The sequence below is a fragment of the Numenius arquata genome, chromosome 8 (genome assembly GCF_964106895.1).
Source record: "Numenius arquata chromosome 8, bNumArq3.hap1.1, whole genome shotgun sequence".
NCBI classification, from domain to species: domain Eukaryota; kingdom Metazoa; phylum Chordata; class Aves; order Charadriiformes; family Scolopacidae; genus Numenius; species Numenius arquata.
Window position 1 is genome coordinate 50177941 of NC_133583.1, and position 18463 is coordinate 50196403.

General features: G+C 51.1%; 1 protein-coding gene across 1 annotated transcript in view; it reads left to right on the forward strand.

Moving 5' to 3' along the window:
- The window catches only part of PTPRF (protein tyrosine phosphatase receptor type F), a 250559-nt gene that overhangs the window by 206863 nt on the left and 25233 nt on the right, over window positions 1–18463 (forward strand). The window contains exons 17-24 of the mRNA XM_074152846.1: window positions 1347–1600; window positions 2329–2419; window positions 5383–5595; window positions 8691–8845; window positions 9696–9707; window positions 12057–12172; window positions 14979–15011; window positions 17996–18093. Of these exons, the coding sequence (XP_074008947.1) occupies window positions 1347–1600; window positions 2329–2419; window positions 5383–5595; window positions 8691–8845; window positions 9696–9707; window positions 12057–12172; window positions 14979–15011; window positions 17996–18093 (972 nt within the window). The remainder of the gene's footprint in view (window positions 1–1346; window positions 1601–2328; window positions 2420–5382; window positions 5596–8690; window positions 8846–9695; window positions 9708–12056; window positions 12173–14978; window positions 15012–17995; window positions 18094–18463) is intronic.

The window sequence follows — 18463 nt, forward strand, 5'->3', positions numbered from 1 at the left end:
GTCCCTCCCTTGCTGCCTGTGTCAGCCTTAACAGTAGGCTCAGCTGGTGAAAAATCTGTTTTACTTCAAGTAATTTTCCTTCCACAGAGCTGTCTTCTCTCTCTCAAGGCCGCTGTTGGAAAGAGCATGTTTTACTGTGTGGGCTCTGCCTGTGGCGTGTAATAGCTACCATGGTTTAACATGCTCCAGCTCTGCCGTTGCCAGTTTTTGGTATGCTGTGCCTGCACTGCTATCAGGAATCCAGCCCTCCCCTGCCACGCCAGATGGTCGCCCAGTGGAAGGAGACATGCTGGTTTATCGCAGCTGAGGCACGACCTCTGATCTCTCCAGTTCTCTGCACCCCATTTGTCTCTGTCTCTGGGAACTGTCTGAGTTTCCGGCTTTGCGGAGGCAACACCCAGCGTTTCAGGGTACAAGCGTTGTTCCAGCAAGACCAAAATCAAAGTTCCCAGGGCAGACGGGCTGTTTGGTGCAGCTAATACAGCAGTGCCCATGGCTGCTGTGCCTTGAGGGAGATGGGGGTCCTGTGCATCTGCAACAGGGCGCTGGGAAAATGTCATTAGCTGAGGGGCCAACGGGCCCAAGGAGAAGCTGTGTGTGGAGGCTGCCTGATGCCCTGGGCCACCGATGCCCCTGCCCTGCCCTGACCAGCAGCCCCTCGCTGCAAGCACGGCAGGGAAAAGCAGCGCCGATCTCCTGCCCACGGCTGGTGCGGCATCCAGCATCTGTTGCCATGGCAACAGGGTGTCACACCTGCAGAGCCGCTGTTTCGGGTTCCAATTTGTGAGCCCTGTGTGGGATTTGTCAGATCATTGGTGAGGCGTGTAACCCCCTCCCCTCCCCGGTCACATTGCTGGGAGGGGGATGCTCTGCATTAACCATTCGATCAGGCATCAGCTGGTAGACACGGGAGTGACACCAATTAAAAGCAGACGGGATTTTACACCAAAAGCATATTGTGTATTATAGCCTTATGAGACAAGAAACAAAGACCCATTCATCTCCACACAAGGGCAAAGCACAGCCATCTGGATTCCTGCCCCGAACCGGCACTGAAAAGCAGTGCATGTGGCACCACCAGCCTCACCGCTGGCACTGGCCACCCGGGCTTTGCTGAGATGACCCTCTCTGCTCCATTGCTGCGAGGCGCAGGGAGCATGGTTCAACCCTGTGCTGGGGATTGCTCTTCTTTAACTAAAGATTTATGGCTGTTTACAAAGCGCACAATAGCTGAACCACCTGAGGGAGGGCCCAGAGCCAAATTGTCGTCTCTAACGCTGCTATTTTGAGTATGAGTTTTCATCAGCAGCTGTCAGCTGCATAAGCATGTCCTTTTCCCGTTTCAGATTCTGTACAATAGCCAGAGTGTGGAGGTGGACGGCCACTCGATGAAGAAACTCATAAGTGACCTCCAGCCAGACACGGACTATTCTTTTGTGCTAATGAACCGCGGGAGCAGTGCTGGGGGGCTCCAGCACCTCGTCTCAATCCGCACTGCTCCTGACGTCTTGCAGAGCAAACCCATCGCCACAAACAAGTACATACAGGAAGGAAAATTCACGCTCACCCTTCCCAAAGTCCAGACCACTGTGCCGGTTAGGTAGGTGCTGTGCCTGGGTGGAGAAGGCAGGGTGAGAGGCTAAGAGATGGGGAAAAGGGCAAGGCAGACCTCTGCCAACCTGTGGATTTTGTAACCTGGGAGTGAATTTCTCAGCAGGCTGTGGTGCAGAGCCAGGCATTTACCCGTAACGTGGGATCACGCTGCTGGCTCTTTCTGAGCAAATATTTATGTGCAATAAAATTAAGACAATTCTCTGACAGTTTGCCCTCACCCTGGTGGGTATACTCCAGATGCTACCAACAAAAATGCAGTTGAGGATCAGGAGGGACTTTCTCTGACACTGTATAATATCCTTTAAATAAATAATGCCTAAAGCCTCGAGGAGATTAAAAAAGCGAGTTTGTGGAAGTCTTATTCGGTACTGTGGTATCCTTGTGCTGAAGCACAATTCCCCCAGGGTTCTTGCTACAATCCGATTATATAAATGTCCTTCTCACAGCTCCTACACCACCCTCTGGAGCACAGTCTGTAGATCTTCATTAACCTAATGAGTGTTAACGGGAGTATTCTCTTCTCTGGTACAGCTGGAAAACCAACCTCTTCCTTACTGAACCCTGTTGCTACTTAGAGGGCGGGAAGAGGAGCAGGTCATCCTTGGGAGGCATATGGCACGTTTTATTTGGTGACCTGCCCGAGAGATGACTTAGGGTCCAGTGCTTACACTTTCCTTCCTTCCTTCCTTCCTTCCTTCCTCCCTTCCTTCCCAGGTGGTACTACATCGTGGTTGTGCCAGCGGATCAGAGCACCAGCAGCCCGACTGCTCGCTGGCGGACACCTGATGAGATGGAGCTGGACCAGGTAGGACTCTGTAGCAGCTGCTGTAACAGAAGTGGCTCCCAGATGGCCCAGTACGCTTTGCCCAGGCCTCCTGGCAACGACGTGGGTGCACTGAGATGGGGGACTGTGGGACATGCGGTGCTCACTCAGCCTTTTTTGGCTGGTGACAGCATGTAGGAAGAAGGCTGGAGTCAAGCAAGGGAGGAGCCACGTCCGAGAATGTCGCCTATTGGGAAGACCACATTTGAGTGTCTCAGAGCGCTGACCGGGACAGATCCTGTCGTGGGTGGTACACTCTTTGCAGCCTTTTTCAGCTGAAGCAACCATGCTGATTTTGAAAACGGGCTAGGAGAGAAATGTATTGTTTTCAGTTTATTAAGCTGTTCTGTCAGGAGGCTTTTCCTGCTCTGGACAGGACCTAAGCCTGCAGTTTGGATAGAGTTCAATCTAGTATCTAATAAAATGTGCAAAGCTCCCTTCACACTTGCTTCTTAAAGACTTTCAGCATTCACCAGGCTGTTCACCCTAAGATGCAGCTTATTCTGAGCAGGAGTCCTTCAACACCAGTGGCGCGGTACATGTGCAGGCGTCAGAAGAGTCCCACACAAGGGCTTTGTGAGCTCTTCCCCACACACACCACCACCCCCGAAGTAATAAGGAAAAATTCCAAGAAATCACACAAAGGTTCCATTAAGAGAACAAAGTTGCAGGCTCGAAGCACTCATAAATTGCAAAGTGTTAGGAGCTGTAAGTCAGCCCCTGCTTATCATTAATCTTTAATTACACGATTGCACAGTCTTTTCCATGGGGTCCCTGCTCACACCGTGTATGGGTGGATCTGTTCTGCACATGAAGCACAATTCTATGATGGAGAACCATCATCTGTAGGTCTCCTGCATCATTTCATTGCAGAAATTGGAAGATGTCATGAGAAATAGAAGACTAGGATGCAAAAGGATGGTTTGGTTTTGAACTTTAAGTGGTTGAAAGTTATTGAGAGAACTGGTCTCCATCTGTTTCACCCAGTCCTGGGCAAATGATTTGAAACAAAATTTTCATTAGCAGACAGTGTCTTGCATGTTCTGCTTTTTTTGGAGTGCTCAATTTGAGATCTGGAGTCTCATTTGCAAAGCCTAAGCATCCCCAGCTGCAGAGAAAGTCAATAGGAGAGCTCTGCTGGATGCAGTCAGTGCTATAAAAAAAAAAAGCTAACTGTTCTTTAAAAACAAAACAAGCTGATGTCTTTTCAATTTGACATTCAAAATTAGTGGACATTTTTTACATTAATGTCCCTGTGTCTCTGTTCTCTATCTGTAAAATTAGGATAATCACTTTCATCTCACCTCATATGGGTGTTTGGAAGATAAGATCGTTAATGTTTGTGAAGCACTTGTAATATTATAGTGATCAGCACCATAGAAAAGCCCACGAGGAAATTATTAATTTTGTCTTCAGAGCTGGATTTGAATAGTAAGCAATAAACAAGGCCTCGGGCTGCATAATGCAAAGAAGAAAACAAAATATGGAATAGCTGCTCTTTGATTAAGCACTGTCTGTCCTGCGTATAGAACAAAGCAGAGGAGTTACAGAAAAGATAGCATGTGACCGTGCAATCAAGGATTGTAACACAATGCACAGACGTAAGGCAGCTGAATTAATTTTTCACAGGCAATATTAGTTTTCTAATTTTTCAGGATCTGGACTTTGCAAGCCTAGCATTTCTTTTGGTGCAGTCTTTTGGGGTGTGTGTTACATACATAGGTGGCAGTAGCATCCAGCAACCTTAATCACAACTGGATCCCTGTGGTTTCATGCACTGTGCTTTCTGCCCCAAAAAGTTTAGCTGTAATTTCAGCCAAGGTACAAGAGATGTGTGTGTAAGGAGCAAACTCCACAGTCCAAAGACTCTTTCTGCCTTTTTTTCCCTGTGGTTGCAAGGATATTTGTGAAACTGAGATTTCTCCATGCCTTTTTTTTTTTTTTCTTTTCTTTTCTTTTGTGGGGGGAGGGTGATATTGCAACGACAACCTATAGTTTCATAAATTGCTCCAACATGAGTATTCATAAGAGGACAAGGATGGACTGTTCTGTTGAGGGGAAAGAGCAGGGGGTGCCTTACCCAGCTTTTCCTCCTCAGAGGGAGTGAGCTCAGCTCAGCAGCGTGGCTTTGTGTGCACATCACTGTCCCCAGCCCCACTGACGTTCACTGTCTGCCCTGACAATGCTGCACTGATACATTCGTGTGTGAAATGCATTTCATGCCTCCTTCTTCATTTTAAATTAGAATTTCTGTTCCAAGCCTGATATTCGTTTTTATTCATTAGAAAAACATCTTTAAACATCTGAGAGTCTTTCTTACCAGTGTAATTGAATTTTTGTGTGTTTATATCATTTTTCATGAATTTGTGGCTGACTATGAAATTTGCCATTTTTACTCTGAACATCCCATGAAATCTGTTATCATTCTGTGTGATTTACACAAAGCTCTGCCTGCAACCCAGCAGCAGGTGAAATATCACAGCGCTGACAGAAGGGAAAGACACAGTAAATGTCACTTTTTCCCTGTACGTCGGCGTCAGCTGTAATTCACATCCAGTGTCTGTAGAGAGCGTGAGTTGCTGTCCGAACCAACATTTGGGCCGCAGAACGTGGCCCAGTTCCCTCACAGCTCATCGGGATGCATTAACACAGGCTGTCTCAGCCCTAACATTCTCCCCGTCGGCATCCCAGGGCTCAGGACTCTCCCAGAGCTGAGCTCCTGGCGGAGGTGCTTGCAGTGGGGGTCTGCAGACGGGTGCCCCAGCAGTGCCTAAATGGATAACGTATCCGTCAGGTTCCTTTGTACCTCCACCGTGTCCAAATCAAACCCAGTATCTTCTCCTCCCTTCCCTTCCACCCTGCTGAGTCCTACAACCGGTAAGGTAACAGGGTAAGGTGGTGTCATGCTGGGCGAAGCAATAGTGATGCACCTTGTTTGTCCCCAGCTGCTGGAGGCCATAAGCCAAGGGAGTCAGAGCAGGCGCCAGCGACGCCAAGCAGACAGACTCAAGCCCTACATTGCTGCTCAAGTGGATGTTCTGCCTGAGACCTTCACCCTGGGGGACGAGAAGAACTACAAAGGTTTCTACAACAAGCCCCTGTCTCAAGACCTGAGCTACCGCTGCTTCGTGCTGGCCTCGCTGGAGGATGGAGACATGGTAAGGACTTTCTGCTGGGGGGGCACAGCCTGTCCTAGCAGAGCTGAGGTGGGCTCAGTGCGGGCCGGGTGAAAAATTACTGCAAGCTGGGATGATGGAGTTTTGTCTGAAGAGAGGAGAGTGAGGCTGCATAGCTGGTCTCAACAAGCTCAGGCAGCCGTGGGAGTTGACTTGATAGATGGTGTTTTTGGAGGGAAATGGCACGTATGTTTGACATAACAGATGAGAGTGGAGGGCAGTGTCAACACACGCGTTCTACACAAGCTCGGTTGTGGCTTGCTGGGCTGTGCCCAGAGCAGAGCTTGACACATGGTTGGGTTGGGATGGGTTCTCATTCTGCTTTAGTTCAAGTGAGTGACTGTGGAAAACAGCCCCTTGAAATCCTTCCCTGCACAGTGGCTGCTGAGGCTCTGCAGTGAACAGGGTGCTCCCCCTGCAAACCTGCCTTCACAGGACCCTCTCTGCCCAAAGTCGCACCTCCAGATGATGTCTGGAGAAGCAAACAAACCTACCTCCCGTCGCAATGGGTTTTCAGCTGGGCAAAGCTGTGCACGTGCCTGCTGCATAGGGATTCTTTCTCCTGTGCCTCTCCTTGCTAGAGGCAAATGGGCCGTGCCTTTGTCGGCAGCGTGTCGCCATGCACACGGGGCCTGGGCACGTGAGAGGGAAGGGAGTAGCTGATGCAATAAGCAGGGACCAGCACGGCAATACCTGTGCATCAGTGTCCGGCTGTAAACACGGAGGGCAGGAGTGATGGTGGAGACAGTGGCAGCGGCCAGTGTGTAAATAATGGAAATAATAGAGATGCACAGAATCCTTTGGTCAGCTTCCAAGCCACGGCTTCCTTTCTCAGCCTTGTTTGCTTGTAATGGCTCATTAGGGCTGGTCAAGTTCTTCATTACTCATCCAGCTCACGTGTTCTTGTGGCAAGATGTGCACACTGGTGAGGGAAGGAGAGTCACAGATAAACAACAAGGTAAGGCAGAGGCCTCGGGTGTGCTGTCCTGGCAGTCCCTGTCAAGAAGAGATGACCTTAACTAGTTGATCCCAGACTATCATTACCATCTCCTCCCTAGCATAAATCTGCCACAGCCCTCCAGTGAGCCACCAGCCAGCAGAGTTATTACACCTTGCTCCTAGAGACCTCCTATCTGCATCCCCCTCTGCATCGCACCCATTTTCATTTGAAGCATGAGGCACTCTGTCCAGGACTGTGCACTATCTCCCCCACTCAGCTCCTTTTAAATTGCTTGCTGTGTCTCTAGTGTCAGCAGGTGAGTGTAACATCGTCGTTCTTCAAAGGCAAAGGGGAGTGTGGTTGAAACACCATCTCTGAGAGCAGGAGCCATCTGCACCTTGCAGTCTGCCTTTGGAAATGCCACTGAGATAACAGTCCTTCTGATCGCTTCTGCTTCTGTCTTCTCTTGGAAGGAGGCATCTCCAAAGTGTGTCTGCAAAAATGCGATTCTTGCCCCTCGCACAAAGCTTTGGAGATGAACACACGTGTTACCTTGCTGCACAGATCAGCATACCCCCCCCCACGCACACCTGATGCAGCTTGACCTTTCTGCATAGTCGCAGGCAGAGCCTTTGTGCTTTTCTAACAGGGTAGCCTCTTGCCCATACAAAGGGGAGCCCCAGGCCTTCTGCCCCTTCTTCTCACCGTCCTCTTGTCTCTGCCATGCTCAGACAGAGCTGTTGCTGACTCCCTGCCCTGTTTGAACTGGACAAGGGGGCATAGGAACAGACCGATGTGTTGCAGTGATCTCGTGCAGACTTGCTCTAGGAACAGAGCTGAACCGGGAGCCAGCAGCCATTTCAGGGTCATTGAAACAGGGTCTCGTAGGGCTGAAGGTTTCACGGACAAAGAAGCAACGACCGCCCATGCTCCTCCTCCAGCCAGCAGCATCTCTGACCACTGATAAATCTGGGATGCTGCACCTGCGCGTACTGCCAGAAGGATGTCACAGATAAGAGCATTTTCTGTACTCCACGCATGTTTGAAACCAGGCTGGCTGGGATCAAGGGCATCTGTGAGAGGAGATCAAGATGCGCATTTGTGTGACACCAGCATGCTTGATTTTTCCCTTTCTTCTCCTAACATGCGCCCAGACATGAAGTGTATGTTTAAGCTTCGACCTTAAAGCAGGCGATTTATAGATCTGCAGGCAGTGAAGATCCTCTTCAGTGACCGAAACTTTCTATGGCAGAAGCAGAGCATTTCTGGCTCCCTAGTGCTGGGCAGCAGGTGCTGCTAAAAAGCCACAGGCACTGAACTGATATAGCTCTGGCCCTCTCTAATAGGGGGAAAGGATTTCTTTTTGCAGCATTTAACCCTTCTGACCCAGTGAGGCTGAACTGCGAAGGGACAACACAGCTCCATAAGCCTTAGCCACAGCAGCAGAACAAACCAGGTGCAGTCTCATTTTTCTGCAGGAAGGGTTTGGGTCTCTATTAATCCCATCTTGCTGGTGGGGCTAGAAAGCTGTCCCTTTGACTTATAAATCACTGGGCTGCCAGATTACAGAAGTCTCTGGTAAGGAACCTTGTAAGCATGAGCCCCTTTCCAAGGTCTGTTTATCAGGGCTGAGACATCAGGTAGAAAATGTTGCCGTCACTTTGTTCCTTTAAGAAAACTGCCTCGCCCAGCACGGGTTTTCCTAATATAGCCCTGTCCTGGAGAGTTGTGTTGATATCAGCACAGCAGGTATTATAAACCACTTAGGAATCATCAGCCAGCCCCACTGTGCAATTGGTTGGGATTCAAAAGCTTGCGATTTGGCACTGAGAGAATCCAGGGCTGGCAAGTGGCTCTTAGCTGGGCTGCTCCAGTTTGGCACCTCAGGGCCAGGTCTGCTAGCCAAAAAGTAGTTGGCACTGGGAATGTTTCACATCAGGAAAAGACTGTTTCCACAGCGTGACCTCCACTTGTGCTGAGGGAGGGAGGATCCCATGGTGTGCTGCTAGGGTTTGAGAACCATGACTGTTCCCTGCTAGCCAGAGGCAAGGGGAAACCTCCACATTTCAGGGATGAGGTGTTGCTTTAGCATAATGGACACTTGCTTTTCTGTCCTTCTCCTGCCGGTGCTGTTCAGAAGAGATACGCAGCCAGTCCCTACTCAGATGAGATCGTGATGGAAGTGGCTTCAGCAAAGCAGCAGGATGAACCGGAGATGCTGTGGGTGATGGGACCCGTCCTGGCCGTGATATTAATCATCATCATTGTCATTGCTATACTCCTCTTCAAAAGGTGAGATCCAGTCAAGGACACAGCATTTATGGGACAAGCACTACAGGTGGTGGCATCTTAGAGACCTTCATTGTAGCCTTTAGATATGCAGTGCTCTGATAGACATTCCTTGGTGGTCATGGGGAGGAGGAAGGTCTCCACCTGGCACACCAGAAGGCTGCTTTATAAAGAGAGCAGAAGGGCTGGGTATGCCGAAGGTAAGTAATATCAGCCCCAGGACACAGAGCTGCCGTGGATTCTGGAAATGTGTGGGCAGTGGGACAGAGGTTTGTCTCTAAAGCCAGTCTGACTGCTTGGATTTGCATCCTTGGGGACTTCTCTAGTACTGGTTTTCTGTGGAAATTGCCTGCTTAATCTCTGGCAGGTGCCTTCACTACTGTGAATTTTTACTGAGGAACGTAGTCTTGGTGGTGGGAACAGGGCATGGATATGAGAGGCTGAAATCAGAGTAGGAGCTCTCTTCTTGAGAGCTCTCAGTCCTGGCTACCGGATCAGGACCATCCACACTCTATGCTCCCTGCTGAAGCAGCCACCTGCTTTTGCGTAGCACAGGAGCCCTGCTAGAGCTGTAACTGTAGTGTGAGATGATTGTTAGTCCTCCCGAGGAGCCACAGGTTGCATTTGCATGTGTTCGTGTAGCCTGTTCAATTACAGTAGGTCATTCTCTATCAGCTCAGCTCCAAGGTTCTGCTCCTCCTGGACTCTCTATTTACATATGTATCTGTACCTCGGGGAAGGGAACTGGCTTTGTTGTCTGATTAAATGGAGCTCTGCTGTGCATGTGCAGTCAGTGCCTTTCTGTGTCAGTGATCATCTCCTTTCTTTTGTTTCTGCTCTTCCCTGGATCTAGTAAACAAGAAAGGTAGGAATCCATTTTATCTTCCTGTTTTCCTAAAATTTCAAGTCTATTTCCCTTTTTAAAAATCAAGCCTGAAGCTAGTAAGGGGCATCTTTGTTTTTGGGAGCGTGGGGGCATGACAGCCCTGGGGATTTACAAAGACTTTGTTTCCTCAAAGGAATCAGCCTTCCAGCAATTGTGAGCCTCTCACAGCTCTTAGGGAGACAGTTCCAACATAAAGACTCCCCAGACTGTTTTTACAATTAAATTAAAAATCAAAAAAACAACATCACCAGGAGTTATAGGTGTTTCTTTTGTTTTCTCAGTCACTTCAGACTGAGAGCTGTTCCGTCAAGAATACAAGTGCATTCCTGTAGTCTGTTATGATGAAGCTTTGAGGGAATGCCAGGCTGTTGTAAGAAACAGAGCGTTCACTGGTCTTCAAGGCGAGAAAATGGTCCCAGGGGGGATTCTGTACCTGAGCCCCATAAAAGCTATGTCCAGCTTGGCTCAGCGTTCCTTTGTCCCAGAGTCTGGTGTGGGTGGAGCACCAGGAAGCAGCACCAGCCCACTGTTCTCAGACCTAACATTCATGTCCCTGCTGTGTCCTAGCCTGTGCAGCAGCAGCATATCCTCTTCCAGCACAATCTGCGTGCTCAGAGCGATGCTGTTATCCTACAGGTTTTTTTGCTGTCCACCTTCTCTTTGGAGGCACTTTCTCTCAAAGGTGTCCGTGCAGCATATTCACAGTGTCAAATCTACAATGGGAATGGATTGAAGCTGAGTAGCAGAGGATAGTTTGGGATCTGGAGGTTTGTTTAGCAGTTGTCCTGACTAGACTAATGAGAGAGACAAACATTAATTATGTGCTGTGCCCATTCCCCAGAAAAGCTGGGCCACTTTGCTTGGGGGCTCAGGGACTGGTACACAGGAGCACATGGCACATCCTGCTGTGCTCCTGAGAGGAGAAACACTACTTTATTTGTTTGCTGTGTATTTTCCTTTCTTTCTATCAATGCTCTCAGTCCTTCAGCTCTTTTGTCTCGGTCCAGGCAGCTAGAAGGCTTCTGAGATGTTGAGATGACTCAAAGACTCACAAGCTGGTCCTCCTCACTGAACAACTCCAGTGTTTGATGCAGCCACGGGCTGCAGATGGAGCTTGCTCACATTCTGGGCCACAGCAGGAACGCAGGTTTCACTCATGATTTATGCACTAAATTTTCCCTAATTCCTTCTCCCTAGTGCCAGCCCGGCATGCACAGCTCCCTGTGGCAGTGATAGCGCCCTGTGCCTGTGCAGAGCATTCCTGATCACACGTGGCTCAGGGTCACCACCATCCAGAGATGCAGCTGCGTCTGTGCAGAACCTGGCAACCCTTCAGAGTGCTTTGAAATGCCTCACAAAGTGGTAGAAATCAGAGGCTTCTGTTGCAATTTGCAGGATGGTAAATGTGCTTGCATTCGTGTGAACAAGCAGTGATGTAGTTTCCTCTCTCCCAGAAAACCCCTCTCCCAGGTCAGCAGAGGGGTTCACCATCAGGCAAAATCCATTTTGGGGCTGTAGCCAAAAGATAAAGTCTCTGTGAATTGCTGCGTGCTCAGCATGTTGGCAAACGGTCAGGGTCGGCACAGACTCAGAAGCCACTACTGCTGTCCTGCTCCTGCCCAACACCCCTCTGCATGGGTGTATCCACTATATTTGTAATATAGAGCAAGAAGTGGGACTTCAAGAATCGCTAGAAACCCTTCTTGCAGTATTAGATTTTCCTTAATATTCACTTGTCCACTTTTTGATTGGATCTGTCCCTGCTCTGCCTGTGAATTCCAGCAAGAGCCTGAGGTGGTGGCATTGCTGTAGGCATAAATATAGCATGAAGAGACAACAGTGTATTTTATTGTTCCATTAATACACGCCTTGGGTGCCTTCAACCATTCAAGACATGTATTAATGGCCCAATAAAACACACCCTGAAGAGCCTTTACACTATTATATTACAGCATTCTATATTTAAATATTTCTAATACTTGAAAAAAAATTTTATTATATCCTTCCACTACAGGAAATAGTTCCTAGAGAGAGTAAGAGGAAACAACATCTTGCATCTATCTGCTTTTTCTCTAATAAATATTACACAGAGCATCATATTTCAAAGTGCCTCACTAATCAAACCTCTGCCATCGCTTACATATGATCCTTCCTGTTTCATAAATGGGAAATTGGAGGCACGGAAGAGGATGTGACTTGCCCAGAGCCCCAGGGAGCCTGGGATGGAGCTAGGTGTCTGCGACACAGCGACTCAGACTCCTTCCCAAGGTGGTTCATGGTGGTCTCTGCCAGACCTCACCTGCTTGTCTCTGTCCTCTCTGTCCATAGGAAAAGGGCTCACTCCCCCTCTTCCAAGGATGAGCACTCCATTGGTCTGAAGGACTCGCTCTTGGCCCACTCCTCTGATCCAGTTGAGATGAGGCGGCTCAACTACCAGACTCCAGGTAAAAAGCAGCTAAAACCCTTGCCCCCCACCTCCTCCGGTTCCTCTTCATCAGGTCCCCATGGCAGAGAAGGAGTTGCAGTGCTCCCCACTGGCAGTTCTGTGCCTTCTCTGTCACAGTGACACAGAGCGGGCTTCCACCAATGATACCCAGGTGTCCACTCTCTGATCTGCAAATCCTTCTCCCTGGCCCTGTCACTGCTGGCACACCAGGCTGGGGAACTTGGGTGGAGGACAATCTAGTGTGTGGTGTGTGTCAGATCTTATATGAAGCTCACTGCAGTTGTCCTGAGCCAGGAGGAGCCTCCGTGCAGAGTTGGCAGAGCTCATCTGCATCTGCATTGCTCCCAGCTGCTGCGCTGGCTCGGTCCAGGCTGAGATTTCAGCGCTGAGCACCGCTGGTGCCTTGCTGGCCACAAGGGCTGCAGCTTGGAGGACCAGGAGGTACAGAGAGCCTTTGTACTGCTGGGGGTGTCCCAGCACCTTTGTCCCAGGATCTTTGGTGTGCTGACTTTCCTGCTCTGCTCAGCTAAAGGCGAAGAAAAGCAGCCTACATTGCTCCCCAGTCAGTGCTGTGGCCCAGGGAAGGGCACTGCTGGTCACAGTGGTCTCAGTGCAGAGGATGATAGTTCAGTAACAGCTATTGCTTTCTGCATACAACTACTTGCTGCAGAGCATCTCCTCATGCCTGCACTGGCCTCTGGTACCTCGGGATATAGCTGGTTTGCCAGCCCATGGAGGCAACTCTACTTTGCACTGCAGAAAAGTCTCGTGCTGCTGCTTTGTGTCTGTACGTCTCTAATGGCACCGAAAGCACAGTACCTGTCATTGTAGCAATCAGAGACAGGCTCACCCTGGCTTATTCAGAGCCTTTCAGAGAACCCAAGTCCTAGATGAAGTGGGGGAGCACTTGGGCTTTTGTGATTGAGGGAGCAGTTCAGCAGGAAATGAGGCACATACAGCTGTCTTCTAACTTGGAGCTCTTCCTGGTCTGTAACCTACTTTCCTTTTCCTCCTGCTGCTCATTCATCTAAGAGCTTTCATCTAACAGGAGAGTTTTGAAAGGACCATTTCCTGGTGTAAACCTGCTGTGTCCAGGAGGGAGGGTAAGAAAAGCTCACAGCAGTCTGGCTTAGACCTGGGGTGGGTTTCACCAGCACTTCTCCCTCTGTGCCAAAGCAGCTGTCACAGATCCATAGTTAGTGCATCTCCCAGGCAGGACCTGTAGCAGATCTCACAGGCAGGACACAGCAACAGCCTGGCAGTTGCCAGCAGACCTGGCGCATTGACTGGCCACAACACAGACCAGTGTGGTATTGCAGCACGGGAAGAAAATGCTGTGGGGACCAAAGAAGGCACCCACACTAGAGGAAGAACATCTCAACAGGCGCATCACTGGGAGCAGCACTAGGTGAGGGGGGTCACACACAGTAAGCAACAGCAGGCAGCTCCTTGAGCTGCTCCAGGGCACCTGTGCATGGGGGCAGGCTTCTGTGACATGTCTTATCTGCCCAGGGACATGAGCCATCTTTGCTGTATGCTTGTGGTTTACATCACATGGAGGAGGTCAGGCTTGCATCTGCTCCCACCATCAACAAGAGATCGGAGTGTTTGCAATGAGGGCATCCCCTGCTAGAGCTGTAGGAATGGACAAGAGCTGCCATCAGAGAGGAGTCATCCAGGAAATCCTCTTTTCCTGCCTGTGCCTAAGGATAAGCCAAAGACACTGTCTCTTTTGATAAGATTGCAGAGCTCTCTGGAGAGACGAAAACAACCCAAAGTGCCCAGTTCACTACAGAGACAGCAGCAGTGCCCTGGGATGCTGTGAGCCAGTGCTCCCCCACCAAGTGACAGAACTGTGTCCTCCTCCCCCCTGCATCACTTGTGAGGCTCTGCGGGGCAGAATTGGGTGTTATGCAGCTAGAATTGACTGTTCCAGCTCCTGACGAGTTTGTCCTCATTAATGAGGAGGCATGAAAGCCACCGAGCCCCGTGGGCCCATGCTGTTGCCCCTGTCACCCACCCGAGGTCGAGGCAGTGCTGCGTGGATGCGTTGACAAGAGGTGCTGGCCACCAGCCCTGCACACTTCAGTAGTTGGTCTCCCCGCTTGAGTGTGCTGAGCAGAGAAAACTTGTTTAATGCATAATTAATTGGGCTACTGTTATTAAATATTAAGCTTTCTCATTTTTGTGGTTTTTACTTCAGACAAGGGTCATTTCCCCCACTGTCAGCCTCCCTGTACTAATGTGCCACTGTGCCAAGTCGCTGAGAGGATGCAGGACCGGGCAGTGTCCCAATACGCCATGAAATGAGGCTGAGTTGCACTGCTGATGAGCTGGAAGCAAACTGGAGGCTCAGGGGCACTGAGCAGAGGTTGCTGGGGCTGAGTGCGGTTCTTCTGGCCACAAAGCAGCACTGATGTCCCCTGTACCTGCCATCCACCCGCCCTTGCTGGCTCCCCTGGGGCACGGGACCATAGACAGTGGTGTGCAGTGGGAAGTGTAGCTCTTGGTATCAGATGAAGACCTGTGCACTGACTCCCCTGGGAGTAGCTCCAGCTCCATGTGTTTGTCAGCATCAGGGGATGGCACTGGCCAGAGCCAAAAGCCCAGTGGGTATTGGCCAGCTGCAGAGCAGCCCCCGGGGCCGGGCAGCTGGTCCTGTGCAGGAGGGAGGCTCCCGGTGCTGTGGCAGATGGTGCTTTCCTTTGCATCTTCATCTCTTTGTCTTTCCATTTCTGAACCTCTGCGATGATGACTAAAGGCTAATTGGATTTCTGTTCTTGCCCCGTTTCTTTTCTTTGCAGGTGCCAGTGTCCCCAGTTGCCCGAATGTCTCAAGTTAGTTTTAACTCCTGTATTTATCTTTCGACACCTTTTGCTTTTTCTTTCCCTTTCTCTCTCGTCTCTGTAATTTTTGTTTCAATGTCATGAAGGTCACCCTCACTCACTGCAGACTTGTAGAACGGCACTGATTTCACTTTCTGACATGATGTGTGGGGCCAAGCTCGGGTACTGTTTGCACGGCACTAAAGCAGCTCACCGCAGCACAGTGCAGAAGGGAAGGCCGCAGGTGCTGGGCTTCCAGGAGGCTCCTGCGGCAGCCCTTCGCCTGCTCCCAGGCCTCCTGCCCCCTCGCGGTGGCATGCCAGGCTCTGCCGTGGTGCCCAGCCTGCAGCTGGCCCTGCGTGGGGACAGATAACTGTGGCCATTCTGGAGAGGGTGGGCAGCTAAAAGCCCCTAATGGACAAATTGATGGGTGCTCTGCAGCCCAGTGGTTGAACACACACTCCTCCTACGCCAGACAAACTGGCATCCCTAGGCTGGGTTGCCTGTGCCATAAAGTTAGGCAGAACGGATGCCAAGGGGTGCCGAACTGAACTGCCATACAGTTGGTCTGCTTGGCAGTGTTGGCACCAGAGTCCCAGGCACAGAGCAGAGGGACTTACTGCTCTAGCAGGTTGGATGGAGTGGTACCAGAACTATGGGTTTAACTTCCCCTTTGTCTCTTGTCTTATAAGCTTCGTGTTCACTCTCAAACAACCATAAAAAGTCCTCCCTGCTGCTCGATGTGCAAGGCATCTGCATGTGCACACAGGAATGGGAAATGTAGGACAGGTGCTTCACCCGGGAGCAGAGCCAAGGGCTTTGCAGTCTGCAGCCCTGCAGGCATTGTGAGACCCCTGAGCCCTTCTAGCCTAGTGAAGAGGTCACTGTCCTCTTGCCAGAGTCATTGGAAGAGCATGTAGAAGTCCCGGTAGTGTGTACAAATCTCCTCTGTCTTGCCCTACACTGTCAGTGGTTCTAGGTTCACCATAATGGGATACCAACCACCTTTTGATCCCCATCTGTTCTTGTAGCTCCTTTGTTGCTGCAACGCTCCTTCAGCAAAACTGAAGTTTGGAGAGACCCCCCTTGTATTTCTCAGCAGAGATGAGCGTCTGCAACTCTGTTGTAGTCCATGGCTCTGCCGTACTTCATACACAGCCATGTTGGGATAAGCACGTACTGTGGCTGTGTTCCAACCTCTTTCTTCTTCCAGTCCCACACTTCTGCCTTGGTCCCACACTGTCCTCCTCATTCAATTGCTCATCGGTAACAGCTCTGCACTGCAAAGGCTGCTACTGAGCTACAGCCTCTGGAGCTCTGGCTCTGGCACCAATGAGCAAATTGTGCAGAAATCAGCATCGTCTTTCTGGGCCTGCTCAGCCACCTCGGGGATCTTGATGGGTGAAGTGGCAAACAGAGGACCGTTTGCAGGAGGACCTCAGCACAAGGCAGAAGAGGGATCTTTCCTTCTCCATCAGTCTGTGCTCTCAGGCCATCTGTGGATAGCTCTGCGCTGTCAAGGGATAGACGGACGCGTGTGTGTTGGATCGGGTCTTGCCTATATGCAGCAATGTTAGATGCTTTTGGCAAAGGTGTGAGGAGCCCTGCTGTGCAGTGGCTGTGGTGTAACGCTTCTGTGTTATCACCTAGTGACTTGTCACCACTGAGTAAAATGCACCTACCCAGCCTGGGGACTGCTCCGTCACCTCAGTGGCCCATCACTGCCATCTGTGGCAGCATTCAGGCTCCTGAGCAATCGAGAAGCTCCTGGCCATGCTCCAGCTTGTCTCCCTGGGTGTGAATCAACAGCTTCAGCCTATTAATAATCATCATGACCCACGTGGGGTTTCTGGGAAAGCCACAGAGCAGCCGATGGAGTCACGAGCCTTGGGATTTGGATGAGCTAGGCTTTGAATGAGATGTTTCACAGCCACGTTCCTGCCAATTCACCATCTCAGCTTCAGAGAAAGAGATTGTGCTGGTAGAGCCTTTAGTCCCAGGGCCCCGGTAGGGCTCCTTCCAGTCCCGCACATACCCCCATGGTACCCATCCCTTGTGCGGGACCTGTGGGATCCCCTCCTCTGGGCCTCTCCCCTGAGCAGGGCTTGGGCTGTGCCCAGGATGAGCCATACTGTGCATCCCTGCTTTAGATAGGGCAAGGCTTCTGCCATGGCTTGAGCTGCATCCCAGCTCGCAGCAGCCTCCCAGAAGCTGCTGTAGGGCATGTCACTGTACGTGGTGCCTTGCACGAGCCAGCCCAGTGGAGCTGGATTTTGGGCCCTGAAGCTGGCTCTGCCTCCGGAGCACCACTGAAAAGCACTGAGTTACACAGCTGCAGGCAGAGCTGCTCCTCAGCTCTCGGAAAGTTGTGCAATCTCAGACCAGGGGAGCAGCCATTCCTCCATGGGGCTCTTCCCATCTTTCTCTAGCTCCCCAGGGGCTGGGGCAGCATCTGCCTACCCAAAATGCTGTGCACATACGCTACAGAGATTTCCACTGGTGCAGGTCTGGGCGAGTTTCTTTTTGGCTGATGCCGTTGTTAGGGGTAAGCAAGAGGATCAGCCTCAGCCCTCGGTGGTGAGAGCACCAGAGAATCAGTGTGTGCAACTTCAGCCCGTGCGGAAGCCCGGGAAGCGCATTGACAGCGTCTCCTTGGCCTGTTCCTGCCAGGGGCTTGCCCGAGCCCCTGCCCGCTGCGTGGCCTGCTCTGTGTGCCCGGTGGCTGTACTGTCCGAGCATGCTCACCCGGTCATGCACATTCTGCACATCACCTTCCTTTTTGTTTCACCGAACCGTGTGCTCTGAGAGTGCGTGCAGCATGCCCTGTGATCTCGCCGACTTCCCATCCATTCCGCCCAGCGCTTCACATAGTCACACATATCCGCCTCGCACCCACCTTTCGGGTTTGCTGTGCACATGCTGTTGTCGAGCCTTCCTCGGCCCTGCAGAGCCATAACTGTTTTCCTCTCCCTCCTCCCTCCTTGTCTTGCTCGCAGGCATGCGTGACCACCCCCCCATCCCCGTGACGGACCTCGCTGACAACATCGACAGGCTGAAAGCCAACGACGGGCTGAAGTTCTCCCAGGAGTATGAGGTGAGCGTGAGAGCCTGCCGGGCGCTGGGGGCAGAGCGATGCTGGCCAGGACCCCCAGCGGAGAGGGTTTGAAAGCTGAGCCGTGCCTCCCCCGCACCGGCATCGCCAGTGTGGGCCCTGAGCCAGACCTGGGATTCTGCCAGCTCTCCCTGCCAGCCCCAGAGTGGTGGGAACTCGCCTTGAGCAGTTGAAGTATGGCTTGTACCAGGAAAAGGCCTTGCAGCTGCAGGCGCAGCAGCCCTCCATGCTCCCACCATGGTTACGGTCTTAGGAGTGAATGGGAGCTCATGTCTACCCGCCTGGGCTGTTGCTGTTTACTGTGTTGTTTTGCTCTGCGAGGGTTGCCCTCTGTGCAGATTGGCTGAGGTAT